We start from the raw sequence: 12,169 nt of genomic DNA, 5'->3' as shown, positions 1-12,169 counted from the left end.
AAAAAATACCCCCCGTTATTTATGCTTGTAAACTACCCCTGTTGTTGTGACCATTTGTTTTTGCCTATTATGAGTTTTCTGAACACCTTTTCTTTGAGCTTATCAACCATAGCTAATCCTTATGTGATAAAAAAGTAATATTTATGGACTATCTCCTTTATTTTTTATTTGGTTTTAGACTAAAAATGACCAAAATCTTAAAAATCTTAGAGAAATTGATTTTAACGAGCTTTAATCGGGGATATCGCTCTTCATATTTCAAGGCATTCCAGTTTCGGACTGTCCACCATCTTAATTCATTCCTTTGGAAAATGATGATAAATGATGCACAACTAACAGTTTCATTGCGTGAAAACATGATACTTTTTCGGAATGGCGAATAGGTATTATTATCGTAATAATAATAACCAATTAGTAATAATATATATATCTTAAAATGTAAATAAAATATAATATCATACTTCAAGGATACCAAACTTATCTCTCTTGTCCCACAACGTAGTCCTAGTTCTTAATTTTGGCCTTTTGTGACTTTGTATTTTGTACTCTTTCTATTCACTATGACGTCAAAATCTCCCTCTCTTGGCCAGCAGTTGGTACGATACATTAATTGGAAAATTCTAGCAAGCCCGATTACATGATGGTCTAACTTTGTATTTCTATTAACCTTGATTTACATAAAGTATATTTCTTTCTCTCGGAATCATCAGGGCGTGAACGTACACACATCAAGTTAAACTGAATAACTCCCGAGCATGCTCTCCAAGAGCTATGGCGATTCCACATAAATAATTTCAATTCTACTCCTAACTTAATAAAAACAATTATAGGCTAAATACATCAATTGAAATAGATTTCAAGAAAAAAAATTCATATAAAAGAACCATCTGGATTTCATAATTTACAAGGATGGTCGAAAAAGTTTCCAACCACAACGTTGAGGATGACAGCACTCGTAGAATAAAAACTAGTCACAAAAATCTACAATCTTGTGACAATTAATAAGCAAAGTTATGTAACAGTCGTTTGCGTAGTTGATACTACTGTTTTTATGAAAAAGAAATTGAATATTCATTTTTATTTTTCGATATAGTCTCCATGCAACTTTACATACTTCTCCCAGAATACGAAGTATTTTTGGTACAATAATTAATTAATTTTAATTAAGGATTCTTTTAATTCCCGGCGAATAATCATAATTAAATTTCAATCGTTTGGAGTAATCAGTAACGTTTTTGTTTCCCTTTGTTTTTTATATAACATAACGTTGTTAATTGTATTTAATTTCCTTATTATGTTTCCCTTTTTTGAACATCTGATTAATTTTTTGAAATCAATTCGAAATTGAACATTTTATGAATGATTAAGTACATATTTCCGTAGTATAAACGCGCCTTTCCTGTCCATCGCCAAATACCTCTTTCATCTTCTCCTACTAATTATTTACTTAGTTAATAGATTGAGAGATTTTGAAAAGGAAAAGCTAGGACGGACCTTTCAAAACACTTGTATAGCAAGGTTAATAGAAATACTAGGTTATACCCAGTGACTAATATTCTATGTCCCGCCGGTATATTAAAAAAAGAAACCGAAAATCAACTTGTTAACCCTAACAATTTGAAGAATGTTTGGGTGGGGAGCAGCTTGGCTGTAATGACGCTTTATTAGATTAGCTGTGAGTAGCTCTGAGAGAATAACATTATATGAAAGAATAGGCTCCAAAACTATCAACACGATAGCGAATTTTTCAAATAAAAACATTATCTTATTGTTAACTGTGATTGTAAGAGAGTTTTCAGTGTGATGACGGAGATAAATGTACATAATTTGACGAAGAATCACGTAAAGGATATTATGATAATGAAATGGTACACTGACTCCAAAGTACAAGATCGTCAAAGGATCTAATAAATCATAAAAACATTATTATTACTATTTATTTAATTTTACATTTTTAGGTACTTAAATTTGGCAATTGCAACAATTGTCTTCTATGATGGATGAAGGTTTGGTCATTGTAGACCTTGACAGCTGTAATCCTACATAGTATTAAAATAATTTATGTATTGTTGTGTATGATGTACGTTTTACTTAGAAAAACAATGATAAACACGCATTTATTTCAAAAATGGAGACAGATACAGACTTAAGACAGATTAAAAGTTGCTCAGAATTTTAAGTTACGTACGTTAAACTTTGTTAAATTCTGAGCAACCAGATTTCTGGGCTTTGGAAGGCAAGTTTGATATTTATCTAATAAGTTATTTTTTTCCAAAAAACAAGATCGATTCCGCATGTCTCAAAGTGCGCTGTTATCTCAATCTTCTTCTCATATTGTGTGCTCATGGCGGCAACTAGGACACAAACATTTTTTTTAGCTTTTTTAAGGTATAAGTTATCGATTCAAAAATGCACCAAAAAAAATCAACAATCCAAAAAAAAACAAAAAAACGAATTGTTGTTGTAACAGAAAAAGGAAGAAAATATATTAAATACGAATTTAAAAAAAGGAATTAAAAAGAGTTTATCTTAATAAAATCAAATATTTTTAATTTTGCATTGGCTATCTATGAGTAAGGGTGATAATTTTGGTAAGAATAGAAAAGCGTGCGAGGAGAAGAGAAGAAATACTTGTGGCATCAATCATTAAATAATATATATCTTCTTCTATCAATCAAGAACGTTATCATTCCCGCTTTTATTATTCAATATTAATATATTATTAGATGGTGATAGTCGATAGAGAACTGAATAAAATGCCTAAAATAACGTCGCCTTCTGTCTGGATTTCTGAAAATGGAGGCCCAGGAATTTGGAAAATACTTACCGGATGAGAAACAGATGGTTTGTCGGATTTGTCGATATAAATGTGCCTTTAGTTCCCTGTCTAGAATTACACGCCACTCATTATCCTCATCTCATATCAAGAGCATGGATATTCATCTAAAAAATCAAGTCAAACTTTAACTCTGATCTCACAAAGATGCTTATTACATGTAATATAACCTTATCCATTGCTAATCATCCACGTTCAAAAAATTTATGGAGAAATACACGGGTAAACCTATCCCTTCCCGAGGAACCATCATTAAATTAATGGAGGATGTTGGTACTGATGTCATTTATAGAAATACATATAAAAATGTTTTGAGTCATCCACAACAAATGAAAATCAAGTTATCAGTAAAAAGTATAAAATATTTACTAATATCGAAATGGAACTCTGAATTTTGTACTATCTCATAGTAAGTATTCAATTTTTTTTTAAATCTAACCATAAAATATGATTCCATTTTAGCTAAACATATCAAGAATTACGATACACAACTCATTAAATAGTAAAAACAACTGCTTAAATGGTCACAACAACGGGGGTAGTAGCTTTGGATGGTTCGCAACTAGTTTGTCTGAGACTAGTTTCTTCACTTAAATAATAATAGTATGTTGTTACATAAGCATACCTAAATAACGGGGGAAAATCTTTTTTTGATGCTCTTAATAGGGAGTAATATCGCCGGACATTACTACATAATTAGCTTTTGCTCTAAATCTTTACGATGAATTTATTTCTAACATTTTTTTATTAATATATTTATTGTCTAATTTTATGATTGTGACATTTACTTTATTATTAATAATTAGTTAGATCTCATCGGTAGAGATATATCTATCCTGTGCACAATTGTATATAGCAACTTCCACATGAAGAAGAGCTATTATTTCAATATTCTGTATTTATAATTTATTATTATTAATAGTTATATGATTTTAATTGTTTAATTTTGTATATTTAACTTAAATGTTTAATGGTTTATTTTTTAGTATGTAGATTATATTTAATTAAAGCCTTCTTTTTTAAACTTTGAGCTTCAAATATATTTCAAATACTCTACTTTGTCGTTTCATTAGCTATTATTCTGAGAATAAGGTTCATAATGAATTACAATTTCATGGAGTGTGACGTTTTCAAATCTACTGTAACGGATAAAAAACGTCGAAGTCTATTATACGTAGTATATCTTCATTAAACATTTTGCTAAGAAATACATTCTTTATACCCTCAAAAATCATAATAAAGCTATTATCAACTATATCTATGAGGTAACGTGTTTGTGCTAGTATGTATCTAATATTTAAAATTAAAATATAGGATAAATTAACTATCTTCACAGTAAATCATAATGCTTCGTCTGATAATCCTACTCTTGACGTAAACCTCCGTCAGATGAGACTTTTTTTGTACATTTATTTTCGACAACCTTATCAATTATAAAAGTAATATCTTGACATATATTTGCAAAGATAGTTACACTTGGGAGTTACGGCAATCTCTATTTCAATGCTTTTGTTACGGCTTTTGCACTAAATCCACTTCTTCTGGAGAAATGGCACAAATTAAACCCCTTATTTTGACGAAGAAGAATGATATGAAACAAAGAATCCTGGTTTATTTATTACTTTATTTTCAGAATATTCTAGCGGACACCACATATTAACGAACAGACAAAAACTGAACAAAAGGAAAAAGAAATAAAATATAGATAAAAGAAGGAATGTCAAAGTCAGATGAAGTTACTGTCTGACCAGCAGCAACACTCCCGGCCTTGAGAAATCAATTTCTCAAAATAGTTACAATTAATAATAATCATAATGCATAATCAATATATGAAGAAAGATCGAAATACAAAAATAAATAAACATCCACCTAATTAAATTGAAATAAATAAGAATTAATCGTAATTTTTAAAAATAAATGTATACGTTGCACTGGTTGAGAAATTGTTTTTCCATTAGCAGTTTTTAATTTCAAGGTACGGACATTTCCATCACGACTTATCATTTCCTCAGTGACTTACAAACTTTGTTGTCTTCCAAAATTAGCACAACGTCGTTAACATCAACTTCATCCATGACGTTTCTATTTTCCACGAATCTGTAGTCTTTGCAAATATTCATTGGACTATCTTTTCCAGAAATGATCCCAAAGACGATTCAAATATTTGTAGCGAACCTTTAATCTACGTTCCTTTTTTTTAAATTAGAAAGCACTCCAAGCTGTCTATTGAAATACAGATAAGAAGGTGTTGTGGGTTCCAAACCTTGAAGATCTAAGCTTATAAATGTAAGCGGACGTTGATTTATGGATGATTCTATATATGTTAATACAGTATACATTTCCTCGAATGTAAAGAGAGCTCTTCCCAATATAATTTTGAGAGGTTTCTTCACAAACGAAACAAGTATCTCGTAAAAACCTCCTCGAAAAGGACTTCTAGGGGTAATAAAATCCCACTTAATATAAACGCTTTAACAGAAATTACGCATTTCCATGGAAGAGAACATTTTTGATACTTTAACAAACGAGGTTTAATTATCAGATATTATAGTTTTTGGAGCACCTCTACGATTTAGCATCCGTCGAAAAGCTTCCAAGAATTTTTTTGTCTCCATTTTTAAGACTAACTAAAAATGAATTGCTCTACTTTGTGCACAAGTAAGCAAAACAATGTACGACTTGAAAGTAGACCTATAATTTTTTAATAGAAAAGGTCCTGCAAAATCTATGCCTACATTCGTAAATGCAGGCGCTATTCGAACTCTTTCCTCCGGAAGGTCGACATGAATTGAGAAAAAGCTGAGTTTTGTTATAGTGACAGAGGAAACACGAATAAATCACTGAAGAAATTCTTCTTCTTCATCTATTATCCAAAATATTCTTCTGAGATTTGTAAAAGTAGATTTGATGGCCGAATGAGAAGTACTTTGATGATAAAACAAAATTAATTTTTTCATGAACGAAAATTTTCCAGGTAACATAATTTGGTGTTTAGATTCTTCCTCAGCGATGGAAGCATAGTTTAACTGCTCCGACCAGTTAATAAATTTTTAGTATGAAAATATAAGAGCATATGAACTGTATATACTATACAAATATTCGTGCAGTTGTAATATTTTTATTTTGTAACACTTGTCTACAGTTTTCTTTTTCTAAATAGTTCAATTTTATATTTTGTATTGGCTACGGATGTTACATTTTTTTAATTATTTATTATATTGTTAGAAGTATTTATATTTTCTCAGAATATAATAAATGTCTAAGGCTATTAATATATTCACTTTTGTGTAACATTATAATATAAATATATATATTATTTGCTAATATTTTGCTTAGGGTGTCAAGTTAATTCGGATTGGCCCTGTTCGGTTGCATGATTGATCACAATACCATAGAATTGGAATTTAAAAAGGAAAACAAGATTAGGGAGAACGGTCAAACGTCATCCATTCGCCAGTTGTTGGTTTTTTCAACTGGCTTTGCCTGAGGCAAAAGGAGTAAATAAATCTAACTAACTCGAAGATGAAGCTATAAAATCGACTAGAATTATGTAGGTACTCAAAGACTGGCAACTGCGAATTATAGTTTAAGACAAATGAATTGAATTTAATATTACAATAATAAATCCTCCACGGCTTACTACGCTCATTTATCAAGCCATTTTTGGTACCAAGCCTTAACAACATATGTATCTCTCTAATTTTATAAAATAATTATAAGTGGGCACCTTCCCAAATATATGACGGTTTGATTTCATGGTGTTTTGGAGTTTCAGTAAATTAATTACCTTGGATTGGAGTTCACGATAAAAATATAAATGTAAGTGTCAATTATATATAATACCTTCACCAAAAATAGAGCAAATAAAGTAGGTATGTTACAAAATGCCCATTTACAGAGAAAAAAAACTTGCAAGAGGCGTGCACATAAGTATAGAAGTGTTTTGGGGATTCCCATTGATTACTAAAATGGTAAAAATCAAATTCATGTCATTTATATTTAATGGACGTAAATTCTTAATATATCACTCAGTTTATTTTTTTTTCCCAATCCATCGCTTCGTTTTATTTGCACCATTTGCTGGAAAATAAGTCATCTAAATAGAGCCTTCAAAATTTCAAATGGGATTTCATGGATTAAATATAAGTTATAATAGACTAAAGAAAATTTATTTATCTAGTATATTGTACAGTTTCCATGAATTTGTTCTTGAGACGTACATCAATTTCAACCCAACATTAGCACCTTTAACCTTTATTACTACGCAATATAAAAGTACTTTTTCTTAACTTTTGACTCTCTTTTTTTCATTAATTTTCATTTATTGTTTGGAGAGCGTATGAATATATTTTTTTACTGGAATGTCCTACACCAAAATCTTGGATCTAATAAAATAGGAGATTTCAATAAAACGAGGTAACTTTCTTGAGCATCAAGAAGATTGAATTAAATTTTCAGGAATTACAGAGTACAGTATTCTGTAAAAATTGATATTTTTAAATACTTGCCATTGAATTGTATAATTTGAAATTCGAGTATATGAACATCTTCTCATGCTTTCCAGAGAATTAATGATTGCCATTGAAAAAATGGGATGTTAAAAATTAAGACAAAGTTCTTTTGCAGTAATAAAGATTGAAGACGCTAAAGTCGGATTAAAATTTATGTAATTCAAATTGACAAATTGGATATAAACTTTGCAAAATACTAGATAAATAAATGAATTAACGTCCATTATACCTTTTATTTGATACATAACAATATATTTGTGATTTTGAAAGCTATCTCAAGATGTCTTATTTTCCAGTGATTGGTGATTGGACATATATAAAAGAAGAGTAAGTGGACAGTTCAATTTCTTTAGCATCGTAACCTTAAATTTTGAAAAGATTTGAAATTATGATGATCTTTTAATCAAACAATATAATTTTTTTTTTGGTTTATAAGTGCTATGGATATGAATCCTAATATGCATTGATATCGTATGGTTATAATTTCAATATTTTTTAACAGCTCAATTAGATATTTGTGGTGGAGAAGTACATAGGGAGTGTGTCAACACCAACTGTACCTAGAATGATTTTTTTTCCCAAAAAAGTGTGTGGGATGTATTTGTATGTTTCAAATAATTATCTTCCATTTCTTTTAATAAATTATTCTGATTATCCATAAAGAGACCCACGTATGATACTGAAGGATTCCAAAATTTAAGGTCACATTAAAATAAAAATAAAGTATAGTGTCTCTGATTTAATTTTCTTTAGAGATATATGAGGTTTCAAAATAAAAACTATATAAAATAAAAGTCAAGATAAGCAGAAAATCCTAATTAATTGTTTTAATTCAATTTACGATATTTTTTTGTAACGTTATTTTACTATCTTCGCAAGTTGATTCTAGGATTGAATAATGGATTGAACGTTTGAGGTGCTGATCTTCAATGTAACACTTTATTGGAAATCTTCATTGAAGGAACTCATCTTCTTTATATCCTTTGAGATTTGTAGTCGATATTAAAGAGTGAGAAGCTCTTTTGATAATTCTCAACTTCAACTCACAACTTGAAATACAAATAATAATATGAAAGTCTTGACTTAATTTCACATTTTTCTGTTTTTGTCCCTCCTTTCCGAATAACCGAGGACGTTGAGGGGGTGTCTTTTGGTGTGTACTAGTAGAGGGGGTAATTGAAATACGAATATCTCAACAAGGTACTAAAATTTTAGGAGACCTTGATATAATAATAGCTTTATGGAACAACATAGCTCAATCGACAACGCACTCAGGAGAAATAATTATCTTGAACTCAATGAGCGGAGGAACTCGCTCGGTTGTTCCAAAAAAATGAAATAAACTTCATGTATATGGACTTCGAAAAAGGTTCCTAGATCACTGGAGTAAATATAATACTATAATGTTTACTTATATCTAATCAGTGCAACTCTATCTGAACAATTAAAGGAAGACTTTTGAGGTAGACTAATATTCCGAAGGAAAGGTTATGAGAAATAGGCTAATAGGAGTAATCCAGTTTACGATGATAGAACGGCAGACATGTGTAGACAACCTATAAAAAAACTTGAAAGTCTAACGCTCCTACATCGCTGTAATACAGAAATCAGATTTTTAAAAATGAGTGAAGGCAAACCTTCGATCACCTCTCCAATGATGACTATCTGCATCAACGAAATCAGAGTAGCCGAAGGGCCGACCCTACCAATGTATAGTAAGACGTAAACGATCCATGCCTTATGTATATAGTTGTGGGAATCGTGCTTTGCGCAAGCACACCCGCAAATACAACTTACCTATGTGGTTCTTCTGTTTTGTGGTTCTTTCTGTCTTTCGGACATAAACAAACCTTTAGTTATAAATCTTAATTGATGGCCGATGTCGATGGGTAATTTTGAAAATACTTATAAGATATCTTAATTATTATTTTTTTTTTTAATTGCAACTTATCATAAAATTTACTACATATAGATGCTTTCCTTCACCAAAATATAGCTGTAACTTAGTACTATTCAATCAAAATAATATTATAAAAAAAGTGTCTTAATATTTGTGGTAATTTATTGTATGATACAAATAGTATTAATTGTCATAATATAAAAGTTAGGTTACAAATATCAGTATACAAGGGGGATATAACACATTATAAATAGCATGGGAGTAAGTTAAATGCAAATTATAATAATTTTTGCATCAGGCTCCTATTTGAAAGAACATTCAAGAATTACATCTAATAAGAAGATCAAATGGACCGGAGTCCAGAAGTATAGAGAACCACAATTAAGATTTTTTGATGTAGCAAATAAAATATGTGAATTATATATTAATGGAGAATAGTAGAAACAGCAATGTATAATCAAAAGGGTCTAAATGATTTAGTATCAAAGGGTGTTATCGCAAATACAAAGTCAAAGCCATGAAAGATCGTGGAACAAGATTCAAGAAAGATTTCGTAGACAGTGTGGTTTCCAATTTCTTCATAAGAATGAGAAAGTTTGCCCTGCAAAAAGCGTCGAATGCACAAGATGTGGTAAGAGAGGCCACTATACAAGATTATGCAGGTGTCTAAAAGAAAACTCTCTTTCGATCATCAAATCTTTTCAAAAATTTGAACTGAATTACCCATCGACGCAGTTTGTGTCCATGAAAATTACTCCATCTAACCTAGGAATCTTTTGGTGAAATCCATATACATAAAGTATCTTTCTCTAGGAATCATCGGTGTGCGAACGTACACACACAAAGTTTTCGAGAATAACAAAGAAATTTTCTATTCTTGATCTTATTAGAATATTGTTGGTTAAACATGACACTCAAATCTTTTGATCTTTAAAAAGCAAGAATTGTTTTACTATCAGAAAATGCCTCGTAAAGATTCCACAATTCCATAAGTTCCTTATCTACGATGTCGATCCTCAATTCTACTACAAGTCTAACAACACAAATAACATAAAAACAATTATGAATGGATCCAAATGAGAAAACCTTTAACTAATCGGGACTTGGAAGTATTTTTGCCACTTTAAGCGTATATTCAGAGAGTTTTATGGAAAGGAAGGCCTACTTGTCGTTCAGATTCAACAATTGATATAATTAAGGAAAATAGGACTAAAATGCCTTTTGTTAATAAGTTTGAGAATCTGTTTTTATTAGAAAAGACTCCTCTCAATCATAAAATTTTAAGTTATCATGACTTAACCCAGGAATCTATCTTTTGAAGTGGGAGATTCTGTCTTCCCCTTGAGAGGTTTCTAAAATATTTTAATCCTTCGAAACTATGGTTTATGAAAATGAGCTTTTGCCAGAATTCATCAGTGGGAGTGAAGTCTGTGTCAGATAAATATATGGTACTATTCGATCTTCCTCCTTCATGGGAAAATTGAATTCACTGATCAATTTAGTGAATTTCTGACGGACCAAATTTACAACACAACTTCAAATTTACACTGACAATATCAAATTTTATTATACGTGCAAAGACTGCAGTTTTATGCTCGACTCTACCCTAGACGCTTTAGCTGATTGCCCAGTTTTGAGGTAATCAAATATTTTAACTAATTCAACGTTTGTGTGACAGAAGATATTTCTTTTCACTTAATAAAGGCAAATATAATATTTGGAGCTTATAAGAGAAATAAAAATACTTCTCCTTTTCACAAAGCCGTGGAGTTCGCTTTATTAAATGTTAAATCATTGATTGTTAAAAAATTAACTATTGACTCTCCATTACACGTTGAAGAATAAAGAGCTAAAATGATAAGCCCAGCTGCTCGATATTCAGCATTTTCTATCAAAATCCTTTTTTCATTATCTTCGTCGTGGGCATGGGCCGGATATATCATCAAATTTGTTCCTTCGGGGTCCGTGCAATATTTTAATCTCATCAAGTCAATTATAAGAATACATCGTCGTTTTTATTAACTTTAGCTGATGTTTAGGTTTAAAAAAATATTATATAATATTATTTTACTTCAGGACATTACATATGAACTATAATGTTCATTTATATTTGTTTTTTTAAACCTTATTGTCCTGTGACTTTTTATTTATATGATCTACTTTTATCTTTATATGTATTCATTATTTACACTTTGTATTGTAGAATATAAATAAATTATTTTAACCAAAAAAAAAAAAAAATCCTAAGAGTTACTCTTCGTTTTTCACACACTACTAATTACTTTACACGTACTGTTCTCCCATCAAGAATAAAACAATAATGATAACAGCTTTTGTAAATAAATAATTATGTTCAATTAGCAATTACAAAAAGAGCCAAATCTTCAAATTTCATTTTTTTAACCTCTTAATATTTATGTTTGCAATGCAATCCAAAAGGTTATCTGAAAAAAAAAATGTTGCATTCATTTCATTCCAAGAAATTCAAACATTTAATAATGTGCCAATTATTTTATATTTGGAAAAACATCATAGACACTGGACATATATAACTCATTAGAAATGAACAGTTGACAATGAAAATAACATTAACAATTTTAGGATAATAATGCAGTTTAATTTATTTTTGTAAGCTATTTTTGTTTAAATTGTCTTTAACATTGTTGATAATTCGTTTCTTTTTAGCAATTTCTATTTCAATCATAGAACACGGAATACTTTTAGGATTCCATAAAGGAATATTTAACTCTTCTGGATGTCTTTTATAGTACATATACGTACGCATATTGTTGTCTTGAACATTTGGATTAAAATTAGTAGTAGATGATATGAGATTAAAAATTTTGAGCGCATTATCGTTGACTGTTGTGTAGTGAAGAGGTAGTCTTCCTTCCTACACAAATCCTAGAATTTTAAAAATCA

The 12,169-nt window shown here is 30.0% G+C and overlaps 1 protein-coding gene and 2 long non-coding RNA genes across 4 annotated transcripts in view; 2 read left to right on the top strand and 1 right to left on the bottom strand.

The window, feature by feature from the left end:
• Positions 1-12,169, top strand: part of LOC121126954 (uncharacterized) — a 64,616-nt gene that overhangs the window by 26,034 nt on the left and 26,413 nt on the right. Inside the window, exon 2 of the long non-coding RNA XR_011782681.1 lies at positions 6,173-6,655. This is a non-coding gene — a long non-coding RNA (uncharacterized lncRNA). The remainder of the gene's footprint in view (positions 1-6,172; positions 6,656-12,169) is intronic.
• Positions 15-3,608, top strand: LOC139906773 (uncharacterized). Its single transcript, XR_011782682.1, has 2 exons — positions 15-3,245; positions 3,299-3,608. It is a non-coding gene; the product is annotated as an uncharacterized lncRNA (long non-coding RNA).
• The window catches only part of LOC121126839 (uncharacterized), a 91,623-nt gene continuing 85,455 nt past the window's right edge, over positions 6,002-12,169 (bottom strand). For both annotated transcript variants that reach the window (XM_071892120.1, XM_040722184.2), the window contains one exon: positions 6,002-12,140. In XM_071892120.1, the coding sequence (XP_071748221.1) occupies positions 11,868-12,140 (273 nt within the window). In that variant the 3' untranslated portion in view covers positions 6,002-11,867. The remainder of the gene's footprint in view (positions 12,141-12,169) is intronic.

This window comes from Lepeophtheirus salmonis, chromosome 12, assembly GCF_016086655.4.
Source record: "Lepeophtheirus salmonis chromosome 12, UVic_Lsal_1.4, whole genome shotgun sequence".
Taxonomy (NCBI): Eukaryota; Metazoa; Arthropoda; class Copepoda; order Siphonostomatoida; family Caligidae; genus Lepeophtheirus; species Lepeophtheirus salmonis.
Note: the sequence above shows the minus strand (reverse complement) of the source record. Positions and strands in the feature narration are given on the sequence as shown.